The 25,174-nt window shown below is 53.6% G+C and overlaps 1 protein-coding gene across 1 annotated transcript; it reads right to left on the bottom strand.

The window, feature by feature from the left end:
- Positions 1-8,082: 8,082 nt before the first annotated feature.
- Positions 8,083-11,156, bottom strand: ZNF503 (zinc finger protein 503). The gene is made up of 2 exons (XM_030334674.1): positions 10,565-11,156; positions 8,083-9,754 (listed from the first exon to the last, which is right to left on the bottom strand). The coding sequence occupies exons 1-2, from the start codon at positions 10,883-10,885 to the stop codon at positions 8,120-8,122; spliced, it is 1,956 nt and encodes a 651-aa protein (XP_030190534.1). The 5' UTR covers positions 10,886-11,156; the 3' UTR covers positions 8,083-8,119.
- Between the last annotated feature and the right edge of the window lie 14,018 nt (positions 11,157-25,174).

The following is a 25,174-nucleotide window of genomic DNA, read 5'->3' as shown; positions in this document are numbered from 1 at the left end:
AGTATGTGTACTTATTTCTATAAAGAGGGGCTGTAGCTTTTATCGGATTCTCAAAAAAAGGCTGTGGTTTCTGCATCCTTCCCTCAACCCACAAAAGGCTTAAGAAGGAGTAATGTGGAGGGTGTAGAATTCCCACACCACAGGAACTGCCTCTGGAGGATGTGGGGGAGAGGGGATGTTTGCAGAGTGTGTGGAAGAAAAATGGCCGAGTCACAGAAAGACCCGTAAAGATGTTAGCAAGGACTCTGAAGTATCTTTCCTTTATTGAGACCTAGGGCTGAGGAAGCTTCCAGAAACAGGGCAATGGTAAAGCTCACACACAGGCATCCCGTTCCTGATTTCTCCTTACCCCTGCAGTTCCAAGAGTGTCCTCTTCCCTTCTCCAGTCTACTCTCCCTGCCCATGCCCTGCTGGACCCAACATAGCTTCTTGCCCTGGGAGTCACCGCTTTGCAGGAGGTATGATTCAAACTCCCTTGAGTGTTGCTATGATTCCTTGATACCATTTGTGTTCCTCTTGGTTGTGTTTTGTTTCTTTTAGGTTTCTGGAGTTACACTATAATTATTTAAGGTAAGGCTAGTTAGCGCAAAGTTGATTTAGCATTGGTCTGCTTCTGTTTTGAGTTGGAGGCTGTATTCAGTTTTTTATTAACAACATGGAAGGGAGTGGCGGGTAAGTTTACAATGCTTCTCACTTTCCAGCCACTTGTTTTTTGTTTTAGTTCATTTTTAAAAAAATTTTATTTAATTTAAAAGACCATCCCTATCACTTCCTGGCTTGTTGTGTGTGGAGTTCAGGACCAAAGTTAGAGAGGACTCTAACCTAAGTTTTTTAGAGGGAGAAAATTACTCTTGACAAATTTTACCCTAAATCACTGTAGTATACTACTCTAGGCACCTAAAAGGAACAAAACCCACCAAACTTACACTGCAACTTTTGAGGGCTTATGACATACCACCCCTGCCCATTGTATCAACAAGAATCTGTGGTTTAGAGGTAGAAGTTTCCACCCAGTGACTTCCTGAAAAGCCACCAACAACAGAGCTCTCTTCTGACCCTGGTTCTAGGTGAGCCCATCTGTGGATTGCAGGGGGTTCTGCTAATGTTCTATCCCAGCTCCCACCCCTCCAGCTCCCCTAAGTAACAGAACCCTGAATTTATTTGAGGCAGCAGTATGCTTAGCTAAACATTACATTTCCCAGCCTCCCCTGCAAATAAGCCTGCCATGTGACTAAGTTCTACTCAATGAGGTATAAGCTCAAGAGTTGTGTGTGGATTCCAGAAAGACTCATTAAAATGGAGGGACCCTTTTACCTTTCTTTTCACTCCTCCTTTGCGTTGCTTGGAATAAGATAATGGGGGCTGTGCTCAAGCAGCCATCTTGGACTCTGAGATGCTGTGAGGATGAAAGCTTCCGGATTGGGGGCAGCCAAAGACAGAAGGATCTGGGTCCCTGATGACCGAGGGCCATTTTTAGCCTGGACTGCCGACCTCCAGGCTGAGAGAAGAGAACATTTATCTTCTTCATGCCACTATTTAAGGGTCTTTGTTATTGTGAGCAAGTACAATGTCTAGCTGATGCATAGAAGCTTGCTCAGCCCTGAGTTTTGTGCCATGGACAAAGACAGTCACAGTTTCTCTAAGGCCACTGCTGTTTCTCCTCCTACTCTTTTTGAAAGAATCACCTTGTCCAAGATGGCCCAATTCTTTTGCATCTTGCCTCCCTTCTGTCTTTCATTTTTTGGCTTCCTTTGTCTTCCCCTCTCTCCCTACCACTCTTCTTTCCTTCCCTTTCCCTCCTTCCGTCTAACATTTATTGAACATTTACTATGTTCTACATAGCATGCTACTTGCCAAAAGTAGAAATAGGTATAGGAGACAGTCCATCCTCCCCAGTGCCTCAGAGTCCAGGTTGTCAGGAAAATGTAAAGGGATATGATGATGGGATGGACAGGTGCTACAGAAGCAAAGAGAAGGACACTGAGTCCAATGGGAAGGGCCTGTGGGCTTCCGTTTAAAAGCAGGAGTTAAAGAATTTAAAGCAGGAGTTCTGAGTTGCTGGTAATTAGGAAAAGAATGCAGAGGACAAAGATTCCAGGCACAGGGACCAGGACAGTATAGTGCAGTGATTAAGGACTGGGTTCTGGAGAACAGACGTGTTACTTGTCTCTAGCCCTCAGCTCCTCTACCTTAAACTGAGGCTAGCAACGGTAATAGGATTAGATGAGTACCTGGAAAGTAAGTGCACACAACATGCTATTTATGAACATTATTATGTTGGTAAATGTGCTGCTCACCTGAAGTGTGCGTAGTCTGATATCAGTTTTGGAGGCAGGTGTCACAGAGGCCATAAGTGACTTGTCCATGGTCACACAACTGTGAAGAGTCAACACTCAAACCCAAGTATCCTCACCCCTTGTCCCATGGCTTTTACACTTTCACATTCTGCCTTTGCAGCAAGTGTGGAGGGAAAGCAACTCGAGGGAAAGATCAGTGTGTGGTGGTGGGGGAAAACCTGGAGGGCTTACTGGAAGAGATGAGTCTTGAGGAAAGGGGAGTTTGGAGGGCATTTCAGGGAAGGAGTGTATGATAAGCACAATGGACCAAGGTGTTGGGGACTAACTGGCTGGCAGAGGGTCTGAAATGTGAGGACTGGAGAGACACAAATTGGGACAGGCAAAGAGGGGCCAGATTAGAAGATGAACCCTGATTACAGGCACTCTGATGGCCAGGTGATGGAGTTGAGAATTTGAGCTGGTGGACCACAGAGAGCCACAGTTAATTCTTGAGCAGGAGGGCTGGTTATAATAAAAGGAAACTTTGGGAAGGAAAGAAGGAAAGCAATCTGTCATTACTAAGAGTCAGTATGGGCCAGAGAGTAGGTTAGGCATTTTCACATTATTTTATTTGCACCTCACAACAATCCCATTGGGTTAGTATTAATGTCCCCATTTTATGGATGAGAAAACTGAGGCTCAGAGAAACTGAGTCATAGAGTTGAGCCAGTGATAGAGCTAAAAGTTCGATTTCTATCAACCTGACCCCAAACTTGTGCTCTTTCCACTGCACCATGTGGTTCTAAGTTGTTCTCACTCTCAGAATGCCCCTTGTGCTGTGGGGGAGGTGCGGCTGCCTCACCAGGGGTTTAAGAGTCTTTTTTCAGGCCAGATACCTCCAGGACAAACCTGGGGTCACACTGGGCAAGAAGAGCTCAGTATCTCTGACACTTTGAGGAATTCCCAGCACAGTGTAGGGTGAAGTACTTGGGCTCCAGGTTTCATAGAAATGAGTTTAAATCCTAGCTCTGCTTCATACTAACTGAACTTGAGCAGTGTCCTTAAATCGCATTGAGCCTCAGCTGAGGCAGGGCAGGAGGATGAGCCCTGGATTAGGAATCAGCCTTGGCATAGGTTCAAACCCCAGTTGAAGTGACAAATACCTGAGGAGGTGAAATGACGTGTGCATTCACTTCAGAATAATGGGGATGGTGGGGGGAGGTGAGTTGGAGGAGGTAGAGGGGAAACAAGATTGGCCATGAGTTGATAACTGTTGAAGCTGGGTGATGGGTTTACGGGGTCTATTATACCATTCTCTACCTCTGTGTATGTTTGCAAATCTATAATAAAAAGTAAAATAATAATAATATATTAATATATATATAATAATAATAATAGTAATAAAACACAAACAACAGGTATGTCCACCACACTGTCTCCCGCTGAATCAGAATCTCTGGTTCCCAGCGATTGTTATGCTTTAACATCTCAAATGAGAATAGCCAGGGTGAGAATCTCTGCATAGACTGTATGACTCACTAGCTATGTGACTTCAAGCTAATATCCTTCCCCTGTCGAGCCTCAGTTTCCTCATCTCTAAAAGGGGGGCAAAGATTTTAACCTCATGGAGTTGTTATAAAGTTTAAATGAGATAATACAGGATAACATGGGCTGGACATAGTCTATAACAGAGTGGGCAGATCAACCTGAGCTTTGTAGTCACGTGGAACACAGCCAGGCCTCTAGAGCCTTAGTGGGTGAGGAACCCTAAGCCAATATGTGCAGAAGATGATGCCAGATGGTCTCCTAGAGATGAGCCTCACCTTCTGGGCAGCTTTCACATTTTCCAAAGCACAGAGAGTTCATCAACTAGCGGGGTTTTTCCATCTGCCTTTCCTTACTGCTTACAGACCACCCTGCACAAAGACACCGGGATCACTGTGACACCACCGGAAGTACAGATGGGGTCAGTGTTTGGATGGAGGGAGTCTTGGGCTTTCTCTGCAGGTCTTGCCACTGACTTCCAGGACTTAACCCTCAGTTTCTCCATCTCTGTCAGGGCAGAGTAAAGAGGTGGACAGCCTGTGGCAAGGGGTAGGCCTTAGGGGACCACTTTGGTTTGACAGACAAGGTGACCTGTTGGAGCGTGGAGGGTGGTAATGGGAGCTTGTGGTTGGGGAGGGGCCCATGACATCTGCGTCAACTCCTCTGGGATAGAGAAAGAGAGCAAGAGGAACACAGTAGAAGCTAGAGCAGGTGGAGAGGCGCAGAGGACATGGTTCACAGCAGGAGAGGAGCGAGGAGCTACAGAGAGGGGACTCCCGGACACCACTCCGCCCTGCGATGGTGGAGGCTCAGGGTGGCAGGATGACCACCCAGCCCGCGGTGTGCGCACCGGCCTGGGTTCCTTTTCTCCTTCCCGCTCTGGTGGGCTCCGCAGCGCCGCCTGGCGGACACGCCGCTCTTTGCTCAGGCTTCAGCAGCAGCCGGCCGTAGCTCTGGGGATCCCGCGGTAGATCCGGAGAAAGCCGGAGAGAGACGTGGAGCGCGCTGTAGGGCTGGGCGTTTGTTCCCCGAGGGGGACTCGCACCCGGGCCTGGACCCGTAGCACAGAATGGCACCCTCTCTTCACGAACTCTGCGCCCGGCTGACTCAGTTCCATACAACACGTCGGGGAACCGTTTCTCCCTCCAGCCCCCAGTCCCCCAGCCTTTTGCTGTCTCTGAGCAGCTTCTTCGGGAAGGAGGTCTCATTAAATTTTCAAGGCGTTTTTGGTTTTGATTTTTGTTAATAAAATACCAGGAGTGGGCGTGAAGGCACGAACTTGTCCAATTCGTCTCCCTGTAGGTCCCAGACCTGAAATTCCAGGGCGGGGTAATTTCTAGGTCCTTCCCCGCCCAAGCGGGTCCTGGCGGGCGAGGGTGGCGCAAGGACCTCTGTCCGAAGCCGCGAGGCTAAGGAGGGAGAAGCGAGGAGCTCGGAGTGCTCAGGGCCGTGTGGCTGGCGCTGGTGAGAGGGTGAGCAGGGGCCTGGCTTTCACGTCCCAAGCCGCCGGCCCTGGAGCCGTCCCGACTCGGACCTCACCACCTCCTGGAACGTCCGCCCCTCCCACTTGCGGGGGTGGCAAGTGGCCGGGGTCTCTCCCAGAGCCTGGGGATGACAAGTCCCCCCATTGGCCGGGGTTCTCGAGGAGCCAGGCCCAGCCAGGCCCAGCCCAGCCTCTCTAAGCCGCCACAGAGGGGGAGCGGTGCTGCGGCGTCCCAGGACACATCCCGCTGGGGTCTTCCGCCGGCGCCAGCTCCGGTCCCCGGAGTCTGGGAGTGCGGGCATGAGGGTTGGAGGCGACGGAGCCTGAGTCCCCACAAAGTTCTCTCCCGGCGGAGGCCTGCGAGCTCACGCGGCGTCTCGTAGGTCGCCGGGGCTGCTTTGCGCGCTACCCGGGAAAAGGCCCCGAAGCCGTGAAGCTGACGCTGGGAGGAGGGTGGAAAATCTCAAAGTCACCAGCCCCCGAGTTAATGGCGGCGGGGACGGCGCGGTTGACCGACCGAGGCCCGAGGCCGAGGGCGGCCTCTGCTCGGCGGTGACCCTCGGGAGGCAGCAGGGGGAGCTTGACGCCGAGGGAGGCCGGCGGCTCGGAGAACCCAGGACTGCCTGACCCCAGGGAGAGGGGAGTTCGGGGTGCGTGCTCAGCGCCGCGACTCCGTAGTCCCGGGATCCCAGGAAAGTCGCGCACTGAGCCCAGAGCTCCCGCCGACCCGGGAGGGCGAGCACCCGAACAACCAGAAGACCACAGAGCTCACGCCCGGGGCAGGGGCACGAGTGTCTGTGTTGGGGGGAGGATGGGAGGGGGGTGACTGAGTCTCCCCCCCCCCCGCCGCCTCCCTCCCAAAAAAGATTAGGGCTCTTCTCTGCGTGGTTCTATCAGAGCTTCGTGCAGCTCAGTCCCACCACTCAAGTTGGGGACAAGGGAGCGGTGCGCACTGCGGGGATGCCCGCGCGGACGGAGAGTCCCGCCGCGCCTTTTCCGATCGGACCTCGAAGCCGAGGACAGCGCTCCGCGCCCACCTGGTCTCCCTGGCAAGACCGGGAACAGGCTCCGTGACCCTCGTGGGGCCGAATCTGAAGGGGCTTCCGGGTCGTATGCCCCGGCGCGCTCTCCTGCGGCACAGACCGGGGTAGAGCTCGGGCTGCAGAGAAATCTGGACGCGGAAAAGCAGCCGCGGCGCCGGCCAGACGCGGGCCCGGACTCTGGGCGTGGGGTGTTGAGGGCTGGGCTCCGGCAGCCAGAAGGAGAAAAGGAGAGCGAACTCACTTTCAACCGAGGGGCTAGAAGGTTCCGACGCGCTCCCCCCAGGCCTGGGAAACAGATTCCCAGGCGCTCACCGTCCCCGGATCTATCCCGGCTGCCCGCCTGGGACAGGGATGCTTGGAAAGCAAAGACAGGGACAGCGGGCAGTGGCACCTCCCCGGGGCTAAGGCCTTGGGGAGAGCCCTGGACTGCGCGCTCTCTGTACAAAACAAAAGCCAAATTCTCAAAAATCTCAAGAGAGAAATAATGATTTTTAAAAAATCATTTTTTTTCCTTTCACTTTTAACAAACCGTGCGCTGGGAGGGAAATTAAAAACTAAATGAGCGATTGCTCAGGACACGATCCTTATAAATTGTGAAATCCCCTGTTTAAAGATATTTTCCCCAAGGCAAACCCCACGACTGGCCAGCCCTTTGCATCTTCCTAAAAATCACAACAAAAACAATAGGAAATGCAGCCACGGTCCTGGGAAGTAGGAGCAGCCGTGAGGCCCAGGGAACCCACTGCGGCCGAAACTGCCATGCTCTTCCTTTCTCTTTCACCAAAAAAATAAATAAATAAAAAATAAAAAAAAAGATAAGAAGAAGTAAAACCTTTTAATACATCAAATATACGGAATTTTAATCTTTAAAGCGATACATTGTCTATTATTTTAGTACATGACGTAAACCTTATTTGTCCCCTTCTCAGCGGGTGGACTTAAAAATTAAAAATAGTTGTGTTCCTTTTAAAGAACAAAATAAGGCAAATGAGGTTTTGGAATAGAAGAATTGTTTTTCCTTTTTTTTTTTGTTTTCTTCCAGAATACATACAAAAAAATACCCATTCTCTTTCGATGGTATACACCTTAAAAATAATTGCAATTTGAAATCAGAGCTGACAAATTGTGACTTGTTTTGTTTTGTTTTTTCATTTTTTGTAACAAACATGCATGTAAATTTGTGTTTCAATCAGACATTAAATAAGAACGTACAATACAATAATAGCAATTTTAAAGTAACATTAAAGAGAAGACCTCTAGTTCTGTGGCGGTTTTGTATTTATTTATACTCTACAAGGGATGGGAGGGTTTGTTTTTCACATTTTTACCCTCAAGATTTAATTTTTTTTTTTTTTTACCCCTCCTCCTTTTTACCTACGGAGATCAAACTAAATAATGCACTTTTGAACCACGGGTCCGCTTGGAGCTAACATAAATAAATACCAGTGTCCACCGATGCAGTCCTCAGATGAACACCTTCTCAATTAATTTTTCCTTCTTTTTCTATAAAAAGTCAAATGATATTTTTTCAACTTTTATAAAGTTTGCGTGGGTGGGGAAATGAGAGGTGGAGGAAAGGGGAGTTTCCCACCGGGTCTCGGTCGCTGTTTTGGGTAGATAGATACGGTATATATATATTTTCCTTTCCTGGCCCGGGTCATCCCCACGCGCGGGTGACAGTAGCCTCTGCCCTGTTCCCGCCCCTCCCTCGGCTCCTCCCTCCCCCCCCCCCCCAGCTCCTTTCTCTCCCTTGCTAACCCTCCCCACCGCCCTCACTGATACCCCAGTGCCGAGGCGGTGGTCAGTCTCTGTCCGTAGAGGGCATAGGGGGAGTAGTACGGTCCCGTGGCGGCGGGCACCGGCACAGGAGCGCCGGGTGTGGGTAGCGGGCTCTTGGAGTAAGGGTGGTAGCGGCTGCTGAGTCCCAGCGCGTGGTGGGGGCTGCGCAGCGCCAGCGTCCCGGGACTGCCCGGAGCGCCCGACGTGGGGATGTGCATGTGGCAAGCCATGGCGGCCGCTGCGGCGCTGGCCAAAGACGATGAACTGGGGTAGCCCGACAGCAGTTTGTCTGTCCCGGGGAAGGCCGTATGGGTCCGCAAGTGGCTCAGCAGCTCTTCGGACGTGGCGAAGCGCTTGTCGCAGGGCCCGTTGGCCGACACCCAGTTGCAGATGTGGGGGAGCGGGTCGTTAGGGAGCATGAAGCCGTAGGGGTAGAGGGGGTGGCCTGCCAGGGAGGGCGGTGTGGCGCCGGCAGCGGCGGCAGCTGTTAGCGAAGAGTGCACGCCGTGCAGCGGGTGCGTGGGGTACACCAGCGGGTATCCGGACTTGAGCGCCGCGGCCGCCGCGGCCGGATCGTGAGCGCACGAAGCGCTGGCTGCCGCCGCCCCTGCTAGGTGGCTGGCGCAATGGTAGCTGAGGCAGTACGGGTCCCGGCACAAACTGGCTGTCATCACGGATGGCGGCGACGCCCCGGCCAAGGGGCTGGAGCCCGCCGGCTTACTGCAGCCCAGAGAGCCCGCCGCAGCCGCCGCCAGCTGCGCCCCCACCAGGCTGCCCGGCTTGGTGGGGTCAAGAGCCACGCCATGTGGCAGGAATTGGGGCGGGTAGCCAGCGTAGGCCCCAGCCAGGCTGCCTGGATAGGTCATGCCCGCGGGAGGCAGAGGGAACACTGTCTGGCCCGGCTTGTAGGGTGATACCGGAGCCACCAGCCCAGAGCCCAGCACTGAGGAGGAGGTGGGCGCGCTGGGGCCCGAGCCGGAGCTGGAGCCCGATGAACCGCCGCAGTCTGAGCCTAGCGCCTTGCCCCCGGGGCCCCCATCTGGGTGCTGGTTTACGTCCACATTAATCCCTCCGCCGCAGCTAATCCGGCCGTGCGCCAACCCAGTGGGTCCCCCTTCGGCCGAGGCGCCCCCGGAACCCTTGCTGGCGCCGCCGCCGCCGCCCGCGTCGGGGTCCTTCTTGTCGTCCTTGCCCTCCGGGCCGCCCCCGGCCGAAGGCAGCATGCCTCCTGGCGAGCAGGCCGAGGCGCTGGAGCTTGGGCTGCCTGTCCTGGGTGTGAATGGCTGGCAGGTGGCGCTCGGTACCCGGAATCCAGACTTTTCTGCTGAAACCCCCCCGCCGCCGCCCCCGCCACCACCGCCTCCGCCGCCGCCGCCTCCCGGCTCCTTCTTATCCGAGCCGGGTTTGGAGTACGGCTTGAAACTCGACTTGTCCTCCACGCCGATGTCGCTCAGCTTGAGGGGGCCCGACTTTGCGTCCTTGTCGCCCCCGGTGCCGTTGCCGGCACCGCCCGCGCCGCCCCCGTTGGAAGCGACAGAGGAGAGTTTGGAAGAGGGCGAGGGGTCGGGCTTCCCGATCTGCGAGCATGTTTGCGCCAACAGCGCCAGCGGGCTCTTCTTGGCATCAAGCTGCGGGGTCAGACGTGAGGTTGGGGAGTGGCACAAAGAGAAAGAAGGGGAAACCCTTTAGAATCCTGGCTTCTAGGGTTCAAACGCCCTTCCGCAATCCGCCAGTTACGATCCTCCCAGCTCCAGGCGCAATCCTAGGCAGCACCCCCCACACCCCCCAAGAGACAGACAGACACACACACACACACACACACACACACACACACACACACACAAACTCGCCCTTGAGAAAGGCAGCAGCTCCCTCCTCCCCGCCAAATCAGGATATATTCTTCCCTCTATAAGCGCCAACTGTATTTTTAAAAATACTCAGAAATGTTTTGGTTTCTGACTCCTAGACCCAAAACTATATCTCCTCTCCCATACACACACACACACACACACACACACACACACACACACACACACACCTATTTCTTCAGAGTAAGGGCTCAGGCCGTTGGTGCCTTAGAGGCTGTATACAAATATCAGTTTCTGGGGACCCTTAAGACTGCGACTTTGGAACCGCATTTCGGACTTCCGCCCGTCTTCCGGGCCGAAAGTGAAGGGGCCGGAGTCAGGGTGGAAGCTTTAATGCCAAAAGAAGAAATAAGTTTTAGCTGCTTTGTCCCCTAGCATTCACATCCCATGCTACCTCTTGCCCCCTTTCCGCCCTAGTTTTAAGGTGCGGGAGCACTATGGGCTCTCCCCCATCCCGGAACTGAATCACTCTGACCCCCCCCCCCCCCTCCCACCCCCAGATCCCGAGAGAAAGAAAATCCTGTGAAGCGGCAGCCAGGTCCCAGCGCGATCCGGGGAGAGGGTCCTTACCTCGATGGGGCTGACGGGAGTGGAAGGCAGGGGCTGCAGGTACTCGGGGTGCAAAATGTGGCCAGTCCGTGCCGTCAGCATCTTCAGCACCTTGATGGGCAGGCGGTTAGCCTGGCGGAGAGGGTCAGAGGGGGGCACAGCGTGCACAAAAGGCTTGGTGCTGCCGGCCAGGGACGAGCCTTGGCCGGGGCCAGAGCTATTTCCAGAGAGCGCGCTGGTCCAGGCAGGGTCCGCACTGCTGCCGCTGCCGCCGCCGCCGCCGCCGCCGCTGCCGCTGTGCTTACTGCTTCTTAGGGCAGAAAGCGAGGGCGCTGTGCTCATGACCCACCCGCACGCATGGGAGCAGCGGGGGGAGGGCTCCGGGAGGCGCGGGGCGGGCTCCGGGCTGCGCGCTCGCCCGGGGAGCAGAAGCAGTAGGAGGAGGAGCTGGCGCGGCGGCCACGGGCACCCAGCGCGCCTTCTCGGCGCCTGGAGCCAGAAGCGAATAATCCTGGGTGGCCCGCAGCAGTGCCGTGGCCGAGCGGGAGGAGCCGGCCGGACTGTGGGAGTGCCGGGTGGCTCGCCGTGTCCGCCTCGGGCTGTGCCCCTGCGCTGCGCACTCGCGACCCAGCGCTGACGCTGCGCTTGGCGATGTGAGCCGTTGCCTGTCCAGCCGGGGCTCTGGCGAGGAAACTCACTTCAAAAGCAGCTGCACCGAGGGGGAGATTAAAGCCTTTGCCGCCTTCCAATCAAATGGGAGCCCGAGGTGATTGGAGGGTCAAGGGGATGTGACGCGTCCCGCGCCGCCGCCGCCGCCGCCGCCAGGACTCTCAGCGCTGGTTTTAATGGGCAGCTCCTTCTTCACCGCCCCCCTCCCGCGTGTCCCCTCCCTCGATTTCGCTCCGAGGACGACCTGGACATTTATTCTGCGTTTGCTATCTGCCGCCTCCCTCTTTTTTCTACCTCGTCGTCCTTCCTTTTCCTGGCTCGAAAATAAACTGAAACCTTTTTTTGCAGGAGGGTGCGTAAGAGAAAAGATTGAGGGGGGTGTCCAGAAGGAGCAACGGCGGGAGTCTGGACAACAGCTGGACTGTCAACTCCAGGGGCGCACAGGGGCCCCACACACCAAATATTCTGTCTCGTTCAGTAACTGAAATCTCTCGCGACGCGGCCACCGGGGTAAGGAAAGGTGGAGAGCGGGTGACGGAGGAAGTCCGCCCGCCCGCTTTGATTTCCCAAGATTCGGCAGCAGAGAAACCAGAAGCTAGGTGGGCAGCGGAGGCGGCGGCGGCGGCTCGTCTCCGGGCTGTGCGCTGGGCTCCCAGCCCTTCCCGACCACGTGACGCCCGGGGACGCGCAGATTGGGGCAGGAGCGGGGGTCACATGTTTCCTCTGTTTCACACTCCGTCCCCCCCTCCCCATTCTTACTCTCCCCTGCTACCCTCTCTTCTCTCTCCCCCTCTCCTCAGTTCTTTGGGCATCTCCACCCCTCCATCAATTGTCAATGTTCCTCGACCGCAATCAATCAGTTATTTGTCAGCTCTTGTCAATCCGCCTGTGATTTATGTCAGCTTTTGTTGCTGATTACAAGGCGGGTGCGACTTGAAGGGGAAAAAGGGAGAGGGAGAGAGAGATGGAGAGAGAGTAAGGAAGAGACCAAGGGGGAATCAGCGGAGGGGGAAAGAGGAGCAGCCTCCTGGGATGGGGTGGGGGTGGCTCTAAGAAAAAGAATGAAGGAGAGGAAAAGAGGCTCTCTGTGTCAGGAAAATGAATAGTGAGGGTAAAGTGCGCAGGTGCGCCCAGGGCGCTGAGAGGGTTGCACAGGCCTGGGGTGTGCGCTTTGCCCCCCTCGGCGTGGAAGAAAGATACACCTTTCTACCTCTGGGACTTCAGTCTGTTGGGGCCGCGGAGGGAGGAGCTGCCCCGGGTACCCGAGACGGGCGGCGGCGACGTCTAAGATGGGAGATATTTTTGTCCCCCGGATAGTCCCTCGGGAGCGTGAGGATGTCAGGCTGCCAGCCTGCCGCGGAGTCCACCCTTCGTAGTGCCCCGACCCGAAACTCAGACTTATTTCTAAGAGCCACACCACCAATGTAACTTTGAGTCCTGGAGGAGGTCAATGGTGGGGTACCTCCTCCCGGTCTTAATTCTTTGACTTCCCTTCGGATCGTAGCTGGGGCTGAGAGGCTTCGAGGAGGCCTGGCCGTGGGTGTCCGGTGGAGATACGTCTCAAACTGACTCAGGCCCTCTCCTCAGTCCTCTCCCACCCTACGGTATCCCCGCAGGTTTGGTAGCCGGGATTCCTCTGGGCTGGCTACTCGCTCGAATTTATAGGAACGCCGAGCTGGGACTGACCTGCGTTGGGAAAGCAGAGGGAAAGAACGGAGAGAGGGAGGGGTCGGTTGCTTGTAGGAACTTGGGTCTTCCAGGGAAGCGGAGCGGGACTGCCGCGTTCCCCTCGATTTGCACCGTCACTCGGGCGGTTTGGAAGGAAGAGGGGAGGCGCTGTGCGTGCCTCTGTGTACCTGGAGCTGGGTGCACAAGTGTGTACGTACGTCTGTGCCGCCGTGTGAGTTGTCAGGGCTTTGGTAGCGTCCGGAGCGAGTTCGGGGGTCGCTTCCAGAAACTCGCAGAAACTGGAAGGAGGCGAGAGGAGGACACATCCCCTTCCTCGGAAGGACTTGGACGACTTTGAATCTCCCCTCCCCCACTTTTCCGCCCCGGCTCTTCTTTTGTTGTCAAGTCCTTTGATAAATGGTGGGGCAGGGAGCGCGGGGAGCCAGGAGCCAGTCTGTACCCGCGCGGGGGGCAGGGGCCGGGTCTAGCGACCCGGTTTCCACCGGCACTGAGCCCCAAACGGCGGGGGTCGGTTCTGGGACCTGCCCTCCTCAGGCTCGCCCTCTCCTCTCTAACCGCCCCATTCCCCTCTCTCCCTTTTTTTGTTTCTCTCCCACTCCAAACAGGTACCGAGAACTTTCTGGGGTGAGTTTTAGAATTCTCTCATAGGCATTCTTTTTCTGCGTTTTAATCTTATCCCTCGATTCTTTAGGTTGGTAAACTTCATGGGATTGTCACTTGACTAAAGATAATTTGGAGAAGAGCGAAGTGAGGCGATGTGTTTTTGGGGCTGCTGTTTGTCGGTGTGTGTGTGTGTGTGTGTGCGTGTGGGTAGGTGTAAGAACACACCTGCGTTCAAGGAGATCTGGAGTGTCTGCCTGTGCGACAAGTGAGGAAGGTGAGTCCGTAAGATGGTGGCGAGGCCACACGAGAGGCTGTGAAGGCTGTCTGAGTCCTCTTTGGGGAGCGAGTCCCAGTTGCCCATTTCTGAGGGCGGGACAGTCCTAAGCTGTCTCTACAGGGCAGCGCGTGGGGGAGGCCGCTTGTATCCAGCGGGTGTGTTAGTGTCGGCAACAGGGAGTGCTCTGCTGTCGAGGTGTCGGCCCGGATCAACTGTAGAGCTCCCAGCTCCGCTAGCCCCGCCGTGGGCCGCGCGTTGCTGCAGGCTCCTCGTGAGGCCCAGAGACTGAATGCTGGGGGCGGCGGCCAGAACTGGAGGTGACCGCGGGCGTCCTCTCTGCCCCCCCCCCCCAGCCCGCCCGCAGTCTTCTAGACTCAGTTCTGTCCCTCTCCTGGAATTCCAGCAGCTTTTTCTTTGCCCTGGGCGATTCAGGGGCGGTAACCCCAGCACCTAAAGCCTGGGGGAACCAGAGAGTGGGCCCCGCGTGCCCCAGAATGGGCGTGCCGCGGTGTGACCGCACACGATCGCAGGCCTGCGCCGAGCCGCGCGCGCGCGCGGGTTGTGGTCCGCGTGCGTTCGCTCTTCGCAAACCCAACTCTGAAGGTCCGAGCGCACGGGGGCGCCTGGGGGCCTGCGCGCCCGGGGCTTTCGGGAGGCGCCAGCACCAGAGCCTGCGCATCTTGCCCGGGAGGCCAAATCCCTGAAGGTCTTGCAGGCCTTGGGGGTGGGGGAGTTATTAATTACACCGCGCTAGGCCTAAAGCCTCCAACCCCAGCGGCGGTTGGCGTGGATGTCCTGTGGATTTTATTTGCACACAGTGTAAATGATTTGTTTTCTCTAAAAAAGGAATGGGCATGGCAGATATTTGAGGAGGGGGTGGGAGGAGAAGGAAGGCGAGAGAGCTGAGGAAAAAAAGTTTGAAAATGCCTTGAACTATTCACTGTCGAGATGGCTAATCAGTATTGAGGCCGGAGGGCAGGCGGGCCGCCTTTCACCGCCGCTTCCCTTTCATCTCGGGCTCGGCGGAGGCGCTCAATTAAAAGCCTATCAGTTTGTAAGTAAATCAACGCCTATCAGAGTTGTCACATCAAACAAAACGATTATTATTGCAGCCCGCCTCCCCTATTAATCTCCCTCGAAGATAATCCGCCTGACAGGTCAGGCCCGGCGAGCTGGAAAGCCTGGCCCAGAGCGCCCAAACAGTCCGGGACTGGCGCGCGCCCCTGGGGGCCTCCCCACCCTTGTCCTGCCCCGCCTTGTGGTCCCCAGGAGGGGGGAAAAGATGGAGCGGGCGGAGGCCGCTGGACCCCGGCCCGTCCCTCCGGACTGGAAGCGGGGCCCATATTCGCAGGGTTGGTGGGGGACCGTCTCGCGAGGCCCTCATCTCTTCTCGGGCCTGCGGTGGCACCGGGCCTGCGGGAACCATGGTCTGGCCTGGTCCCGGGGCCTGGCCAAGGCCTGTACTCTTTTCGGCTCGCCTGTCCTGGCTTTTTCTCCTCTATTCTTCTCTTTTTTTGTTTCCTCACACGCTTCTTTCTAGACTCCCTACCTTTTCATTCTTTTCTCCCTTCTTCCTTTCTTCCTTTTCCTACTTGACAGGGAATGTTTCTTATTCTCTCTCCCTCCTCTCGGTATACCGTATATACCACTTCGGCGCAGTCACACTCTCTAAAGCAGGGCATTCTCAGCGCCCGGGTTATTTCTCTGCGGCAGGGCTGCCTCAGGAGTGTGTGCAATTCCCAGGAACTCCTGGCAGAGTCCTGCCTAATTTCTCCCCAAGCAGGGGCTCTCAGCTCTGCTCCTGTGCCAGGGTTGGGTGCGTTTGAAGGGGTGAGAAAAAAAGACTAGGGTAGTGTGATGGTTGGACGGTTGCAAGCGCCCAATTCTGGAATTAGTATTTGGCCTTGGAATTTCACAGCTGCGACGTCGCCGACCTCGCTCCTGGCGTTCCTGGGCTTTGCAAATATACGGAGGAGACCCTCGGGGCGTCTGGGCCTCAGCACTGAGTTTGTGAGGGGATCCCTAACACTTAATAAGTAAATGCAGCCAGACAATCACTTCTAGGCTTCAAACTGGTTCTCTCCAGGCCGGGTGGGGCCCGGATTCCGCTCGGACGCGAAATCGTGGCCTTCTCCGGTGTCCTCCAGCTTTGAGCTTTGGGACGACTCGGAACCAAGCGCGACCCGCCCTTTTACGCAGTCTTGCTCCAAATCGATAGGCCCAAATGGTCACTGCCTAAGCACGGTGGAGCCAGGATTGAGGGGTCGTTGAAGTGGCTAAGGGGGAAATGTCTGCCGGCTGGACCCCAGGTCCTCCTATCTTAAATGCCAGGTTCAGCGCCTGGTGATGTCTCTGTCTCCCGGCGTGTATCGGGAGAACCCCCGAGGCAAGACAATGTTGGCCGTTCGGGCCGTTCGGGCCGAGCCTCTTCCAGCAATCACGCCAGGGTCGGAGGTTGAGGGCCTGGGGCCCACCTCAGCGTGCTCGGTGCCCAGCATTTCAGGACCTGTGGCTCCCACCTCGGGTTCCCGAAAGCCCCCCCCCCCCCTAAGTTGTGCACACCTTCCACAGCCAACCTGGAGTAATAATTATTTCCATATCCGGAAATATTGTAGCGATGCAGTTTTTCAACTATCTGTGTGCCCGCTCTTCTTAAATGTATTTATTTCACCTTTGCCACGACGCAGATATTTAAAGAGGTACACATACTGCACCCCTCAACGTATCGGAACTCACTCTGGCTATAGGAAACATTCACTGGATGGTTATTTGGACATAAGGCTATCTTGAGTCCAAATTACACTCAAGCAGGAGCTGTAAAAAAACACTTGCTCTAGAATTTTTTCAACTTGACTGTGTGTGTACACACCAAGAATTTAATAATATTTTATATCCCTCTGTAGGTCTAAATATTCAAATGTTAGGTTACATGGCTTGAAACCGGAAGCGATCTTCCGTTCACACTGGACCTGGTGCTGTTTGTATAATATTCATCTCCCTGCACTTACACGTGAATCTTGATCTAATAAATTCAACCTTGTCATTTTTAGAATGGACGGGATTTCTCTGCGGTTTGCGCTGCCTGCATCCGAATAAATTCAGCTCTCAGGCATCCGGCAGGAAACGGCTCCCGGTTCGAGTGTACGCAGATGCATCGGCCCAGCATGGGACTCGGGGTGGCTCCTGGTGATCACGCGGCCGCGCTGGACTATCAACGCGCTCAGCCCGGGAGCTGCCCCTCACTTCCCTGCAGTGCCAGGCAGCCCCCACCCCTGGTAGTGCTTCGGCCCTCGCCGGGCCGAGTCCGCCCGCGGCGAAAACTGAAAGCAAATTCCTCGGCAAATGATGCCCGAACTTTCTTCGACGCAAGTTTGCCACTATGATTCGGTGGTCACTTAGGGAGGACCGCGCGCTGGTATGTGCGCGCGCAAGGTGTGGGCGATGGGCTAAGAAGGCTTGGGGCAGCCGAGCCTGGCCCGAGGCGAACGGCTAGGGAAGGCACCTCCCCTTCCTATTTCTCGCCAACTCCTCGCCTCGGTCCGTAAGAATAGTTTCCAAGGTGTCGCAGACGCCCAGGATGTGTTTGTGGGGATCGCACCAGGGAGAAGGAAGCTTTGTAAAAGTTGCAAACAGCTTTGCCCCGAAGCATCCGCCCAGTAAGGCTCAAGGAAGCTTGAAAGCAGCTCACCTTCCCCGGGGCGGAATGCCCAGAGATCGGCTTGGGAAGCCCCCAGCCCAGTCCTCTCCCCTCACCTCGTACCCGCACGTAAATAACCTCCCGCAGCCTGCGCTGGAAACTTAAAGCGCCGCGCCGCGGTTGGCGGGCGAGGCCCGGACGCTGAGCTAGCCCGCAAGGCCGCTCCTCTGCCCGCTCAGCCCCAGCCCCTAAAAGAGGCTTGCACTGAGGGGAGAGGACGAGTTTGGATTCAGCTCTCGGTCGGCTGCCTAGACCTTCACTGCCGATTTCCCAACTCCTTGGAGCAGGCTCTTCCCCCTGGGAGGGGAGGTCTTGGGGTGCTGGCGAGGGCGCAAAGTGCGCGCGCGGGCCGGCGCGGGGGTGGGGGGCGGCTGCAGTTCTCTCCGCTGGGCCTGTCGCCGGGCCGGCCGCGGCGGGTGAGTGATGAGGGCAGAGAAGGGCGCCCATAAATCGCGGGTGTCAGGGCGAAAAACTCTCTTTATTGTCTGCGTGATGGATGGGCCCGGGGACGAGACACCAAATACTTCGTATCGCCTTTAAATGGGAACACATTTTCCGCGGCCATAATTCATGTTTTTTAAATAGAAAGTTTGAAATGTTGCCTATATTTCACCGGTCCTGACATATTTATGAATCGCTCCCTGCATGCAAATATCATTATTTAAAGCGCCGGGGAGAGCTGGGGGGGGGGGAGGGGAGGAGGCACGGCCCCCTTGGCGGGGGGGTGGTGAACCGGGAAAATGCTATGGAGGGGTGGGGGCTCTCCCTAAAGTGCGGACAATGAGGCGCGGGGGGGGGGGGGGGGGAGCCGTATCCGGAAGCCGAACGCACTGGGGGCTCCCCTCCCACAGCTGGACCCAGCACTGCCTCTACGGGAAGTTTGCGCGGCCCGGGACGGAGGACAGGCCCCCCGCCCCCCTGCGGGGAGACCCGGGGCATTTTGCTTCCCTTTCCGAGGCCCGGATCCGAGCCAAAGACACTTTTTCCACGAAGAAAATTTTAAAAAATTAATAAAAGAATTTAACAAACGCAAATAGTAACAACCAAACACGTTTCGTGTTCTTTGCATTTGCATTGATTTTATTGATTTTCATTCTGCAAACCTCACATTGTGTGCGCCCGGGAGGAGCGACTGTCAGACCCCAGTCGCCGCAGGGAGTGGGTGGGGGGGGATAACCCTCCGGAGCTGCAGCCCGGACCCAACCAGCTCACCTCCTTCCAGGCACAACAGAGCCTGCGCAAGACGCGGGGACACAAACGAGCCGGCTCTCAAGGTCTGGGGGCTTCAGTCCCGCCCCCTCTGCTTCCCCAGTGCAATGTAGCGCTCCTGGGGTCCGCGTCTGCCCACCCGGAGCCCCACTGTCAATACAATCGCTTTGGAAAAAAGCCGGGCACGTGCCATCAGCCTCTCCCTGGCCCGTGCATTCAGGGAGGCACCCACACCTGCGTCCTCAGTAGCCGAGTCTTTACCTGTGCGGTTCCCCGCGGCGCCTGCGGCCGCGCTGGTAACAGAGGAATGGAAAGGAGGACGGGGGACTGGGAGGGACAGAGAGCACTGCCCGAGACAGCCAGATACGCAGACCCGGGTCCTCTTCTTCGGACCTGGCGTTGGGACTCTGGCCGAACTCCCTCTAGGAGCCGAATTGCACCGGGGAGAGCGGGCCCGGTGACCAGCTAGGGGAACCGGCCTCTGGAGGGAGGGGCGGGCCCGGCGGCACTTCCGCTGGGGGCGGGGCCGAGGGCTGCGGCGCCAGCCCCGCCCCTCCCCTGCGCCGACCCGCCCCCAGCCCGTCAGGCTCCGCCCCCGCCGGCTGGGCCGCTGAATCTCAGGCCCCCGCCCAGGGCCTAGCGCACAACCTGGGACTCGTGGGACGGCGGTGGCGGCTCCTCTTCCTCACCTGGATGTTCTATGTTAGGATTTTTTAAATCACGTGAACACAAGCACACTAACAACCTCGGCCCAAACTCGCATGTAAGATTTTGTCAAACTTTGGTCTCTTGGTAGTCCTGAGACTTTCCTGGCCCAGCGACTCTCAAGCATTTTCTGGAATCCGACCAGCCCTACCCTGGAAGACAGTAGTGTCCTTCAGGACGAACAAGAACAAAAGTTAACACTTACTGAATGTTCGCTTTGTGCCAGATACTAAGAACTGTGTATGAATAGTGTCCTCACAGCAAGTCTCTGAGGTAAGTACCACGAATACCCCATTTCACAGATAAAGTAATTGAGGTAGGGAGAGAAGAAATCAGTCTCGCCTCGCTCCCATTTCATCTTTACTCTTTTCCCTTCTTTTCTTCAGATCCTCAGTATCCCAATCCATCACTCCGGGGAAATCTTGCTGGGCTTTTACTTACCTGTGGAGGGAGTGTCCATGGGTGGGTTAACCACATCTACCTGCAGCTGAGGCCTTGCTGAGACGGTCCTGCACAGAGACGGGGGAAAAGTACAAATGAGATGGGCTCAACTCAGCCCCCAGCAGCTCCCAGCCTGATGGGGAAACCAAACCAGTGAGCATCCTTCCTTTTTTCCCTGTAGTGCCTGCCAAAGCCAGAGTGATCTTTTTAAAAAGTGTACCACTCCATGTTTGTCTTCTGCTCAAAAGCCCCAGGTTCTCATCGTTCTTAGGATCAAGTTGAGCCCGTGGCCCCCGGGTCTCTGAGGCTTGACTTGCCTCAGCTTGCTTTTCTGCCTTTCTGTGTTTCCTTCTCGCTCTCAGCCTGAGTTCCTGCTATCAACGATTGCCTGCTGGTTACTCAAAGGTTCCATGCTACACCCTCCCTCGGGACTTTGCTAATGCTTTCCCTTCTATCTGGAATGACCTCTGTCCTTCTCTTCACCTGGCTCACTACTCTTTTTCATGTCTCAGCTTTCACACCACTTCCCTGCACCCTCCCACTTGGTACTGAGTTAGGTAGGGCTCCTGTAACCCTCTCTCAGAGCACTTACCACACTGGGGATTTCCTGTTGAGAGGCTGTCTCCTTCACTGCATGGTAACTCCAAGGGGGCAGGGATGGGGCTATTCCTTCAAGGAATGAATGAAGAAAAGAGCATTTGTATGTACCATCAACTGTGCTGAATGGGTGAACAATCACTTTTGGGGCTCACTGCACCTTGGGGGGGCACCAATAAGTATTCTCCATAGTCTCAGATGTTTTCAGTTTAATAAGGAGGATAAAAACTCATGAAAAAAATTATTATTTTGAACCTATATGTGGTAAATATCAGATAAGTCAATGCTCGAGGAGATTGGAAAAGAGAAATACCTATGTTTTTCCAGCCATTTATTCAGATTTTCAGAGTGCAAGATGTGTTAGTTGATACATGTAAATGGAAAACACCGTCCACCCACCCATGACCACTCCTCCCATCATTCAGACATATGTGTCTCAAGGCTGTAGTCAGGGCTCCCTTTTCTCTTTCTCACTTCACATATTATTGCTATCACAGTTCAGTACTTTATTAGGTCCTGACTGAACTACTGCTACCAGAACCTTCTAACTGTTCATCTCAGCCTCTCTTGCCTCTAATCCATTATATGTACTCTTGCTAGGTTAATTTTCTTGATCGCATCATTCCCTTGCCCCCAAATCTTCAATGGCTCCCCATTGTCTACATGAAACACTTGACTCTTGATAATGTAGTTCTAAACTCCTTTTAAAAGGCTTTAAGTTACGTCCCAAAATTATAAAAAAACATGTTCACCAACCAGCAAAGCACTCAGAGATATTTAAAGACAAACTTTATGATCTCTCCATCTCCCATTTCCCACCCAGTCTCCTGAGATATCCAGTGTTAACAGCTGAAATGTAACTTCTGTCTCTTTCTCCACACCCACCATGCTCATATAAACTATGCTCATATATATGGGACTATTATGGGTTTAAAAAATTTTTTTTAACGTTTATTCAATCGTGAGAGACAGAGTGTGAGCAGGGGAGGGGCAGAATCCAAAGCAGGCTCCAGGCTCTGAGCTGTCAGCACAGAGCCCAATGTGGGGCTCGAATTCATGAACTGTGAGATCAAGACCTGAGCCAAAGTTAGACACTCAACCAGCTGAGCTACCCAGGTGTGAGGTTATTATGTTATTGCTTGTTTATACAAACAGTGAATATATGAGAGTTATCTGTTGCTCGTTCTTTCTTGCTAACAAATGGGTCTATAGATATAAAGGTAATTTATTTATTTTTAGCTCCATAGCATTCTGTAGAACGAAGATATCCGCTTATTCAACCATTCCCCTGTTGATGGTCATAAAGGTTATCAGTTTTATTTTCCACTAACAAAATTTCTTGAGTCTATATCCTTGCAGTCAGTGATTTTATTTCCATGGGATAAATTACAAAAGTGCAGCTGCCTATACACCAGTCAAATCTAATTTCTTTGTTCTTGCCACATGTCCTGTGTTTTCCCACTCCTTGTGTTACCTTTCCATGGAATCCCTTGTCCCCTATGCTGTGCATCCAACTTCCAATCCTGCAATGCCCAAATCTGATACTGGAATTTAGATATGCAGTTCAATATCCACCTTCCTCCTTTTTTTCCTAAGCTTACCGTTGTAACAGTGTTCCAGGCCCAAGCAGTGTTTTATGATTGGTGTAGACCAGTCATGACAATCCTAGTTTTATCTCTTCCAATTCTTGTAGCTGGGGAAGGCCATACGACCCAGTTTTGCAAATGAGACACGAGTAGAAGTATGGAGGTGGCAAACCAGGAGGGAAAACCTTGGGAAACAGTTTTGTTTTCCTGATCAAAGGAGACGATGCAGATATTTTTACACTTCCCCTTCCCCTCTTTCTCTTTTTTAAACATTTTTTAAATGTTTATTTTATTTATTTTTGAGAGAGAGAGAGAGAGCGCGAGCATCATGAGCAGGGAAGGGGCAGAGAGAGGGGGAGACACAGAATCTGAAGCAGGCTCCAGGCTCTGAGCTGTCGGCACAGAACCCAATGTGGGGCTCAAACCCACGAACTGTGAGATCATGACCTGAGCTGAAGTTGGATGCTTAACTGACTGAGCCACCCAGGTGCCCAGAAGGATTGTATTTTAGAATAGCCAAGAGTCACTTGGAGTTAAATCTGGTCATATCTTTAACCCTCAGTGTCACTATAAACTATTGCATAGTGGATATGTTTGTTTGTTTGTTTGTTTGCTTGTTTACCTTTTTTTGCCTGTCTGTCATCTGAATCCCCTTCCTGTTTGTTGTAATGCTGGGCCTGCTTCCAACTACAAAAGCTGGAGGGACCACATTCTCCCTCTTCTACCATTCAGCTCAGGGCTCAGCTGAGCCCAGGGCTTACCTTCATTTGAGCAGATCATAGCACTTTAGCACGTGGTGGGCTCTGGGATCCAAGTGCTTGGTTCCAAAGAACAGTACTGCCGCATTTCCTAGATGTGCGGCTTGGGACAAGGTTTGAGTTTCCTCCTGTGCAAAGTGGATGCAATAATGGTACCTACCTCTTAGGTCAGTGGGTAAATTAAATGAGACAATGCATGTGCCTGGCACATAGAAAGTGCTCAAAGAGATGATGATGATTATCCCCCTGTGTTCTTTCTTACCTCTGAATCCTTGCAGTGCTCTTGGTGCCATTCATCTGACACTTAATTATCTACTAAATTATGATATCTTTCATTAGCTATTTAAATTTATATTGTTGAACTTTGTGTGTGTGTGTGTGTGTGTGTGTGTGTGTGTGTTCAAGTTCTCAAGTAGATTTTAAGATCCTTTAGGCCTAACCAGATGCCTTCTTTATATGCCTAACTCAGACTAGCAGAGGGCTAAGTTAAAGTAGGCATGAATGAACACTTATTAAAATGAGTAATAAAACGTCCAATGCCAAAGAAATCCATGGTTTCTTTTAATCCTGACAACAATCCCATAAGGCATGTAGTGTTATTCCCATATTGCAGATGAGGAAACTGAGGCTAATCGAGAGGAAGTCACTTGCCCACATTCCAAAGGTTAGTGCTCTTTCCTGCCTCACAATAGCCTCCTTCAGCTTTCAGAAATTCTGGCAATGCCTCCCTCGTACGCTCGAATTCCCAAACTCACCTTCTCTTCTAGCCCCTTTCAGCATCCCTGCCAGCTCTAGCATTCTTTCCATGTGTCCATGGGGAGAGATGTTGGAGATACATCATTAAGTGAAAAAATCTGGTTATGAGAGAGTAAGGACATGCACACACCCACAGTTAATGCACATCACCTAGAATGCCGGCTGCCAGAATGTCTGTGTAATCGACCACTATCTTAGGGAATGGGATCGAGGGTGATGGTAACTTTCTTCTTGTTCACCTGTAGTTTCTACTGCAAACATTTGTTGCCTTTATAAACAGGGAAAAGACAATACAACTTTTGTTTCTTGCTTGTTTAATGGAGACAATGATGCAGTGCCTCCAGAACTCTCCTTGTTTTCATGCTCCTCCCAGTTCCCTTTTACTGAAACATGCTCCCAATCAAAGCAACTACTTTTCTCTCCCTCCTCTGAGCCAGGTGGGCAGAGGCCCATTCCTGGCACTTATTAGTCACAGGTTTGAAATGCAGGGGAGGGTTGGGGTGGGAGAAATGATTGGTGTGGGGTGGGAATTTGGGGATTCTTTTATCCTCTGCATCTCAAAGGCTGACAGGCTCTTGAGGGGTGGAAATGACTGGTAATTAGTGAACCTTCTCTGCTGCACACACTAAAGACACACTTCACAGTCTCTGTGACCTCTGCAGCCCGGTGAGGCTTTGTTATGTAGATGCTCTTAATTGGGTGAGTCACTTACTGCAAACAGCTTCAGGAGAGAGCACTGTGGGCTGTTTCAGGGAGGCTTCTTACCAGGGGTTCTAAACTCAGAAATTGGGGGACTTGACAGCAGGGGCCTCTAAGTAACTCCACTCCAACCCATTAGAAGTGAGAAGTGATCCCATGGCTTGGAGTCAGCATGGTGAGCTTGGGGGAGTGTTAAACTATGGCCTTCATCTTCTTCCGCCCTTTCTCCCTCTCTTCTTCAGTTTCTAGATCACTTATTCTGGGCAAAGCTGAGAATATTTTGAGATATAAACTGGGTTCTCTATATTCAAGGAGTTGAACTCATAGTTAGGACAGATAAAAATGTACATAACAACACCATATAGCAGGAGTCAATGCCAGGCACCTGCAAGAGGCTTTACTATGATCTTTCAGACTCTGGAGCAGGCACTGAGGGCTGGTGCATTGGAGAAAGTTTGTCAACAAGGGTGAGCAGGATTTGGAAGGAGCTATGGGGAGAGGGATTCCCAGGATGAGGAGACTTTATGAACGAAGGTGTTGCCAGGTCACTGTCACATCCAAAGTCATGGCTTCTAGCACACTGAATTTGGCTCAGATGTCAGATGCACTGAGTGCAGTGAGAGAATGACTCAGCAGGTCTTCAATGGTGCCGCACTTACATTGTCACATGCTGCTGTTGGTCCTAGAGTATCTTATCAGCTGCTTCCTCTATAGGAGCACACAGTGCATATGGACTTTTTAATTGCATCAAGCCCCCCACCCCCACAATGTGGTATTTTGGTGAATGGTAGCTCTTTGCAGTCTCTCCTTTCAGGCCCTTTCCACCCTTCATGGGCGGGGGAAGGGTTGGGTGTACTTTCACAACCTGTGAGGACATTTTCCTGACCCTACTCTCTTCTCCAAATCTGTTTTCCTACAACTGTCCTGCTGACTGCCCTACAAAAC

The sequence above is a fragment of the Lynx canadensis genome, chromosome D2 (genome assembly GCF_007474595.2).
Source record: "Lynx canadensis isolate LIC74 chromosome D2, mLynCan4.pri.v2, whole genome shotgun sequence".
Taxonomy (NCBI): Eukaryota; Metazoa; Chordata; class Mammalia; order Carnivora; family Felidae; genus Lynx; species Lynx canadensis.
Note: the sequence above shows the minus strand (reverse complement) of the source record. Positions and strands in the feature narration are given on the sequence as shown.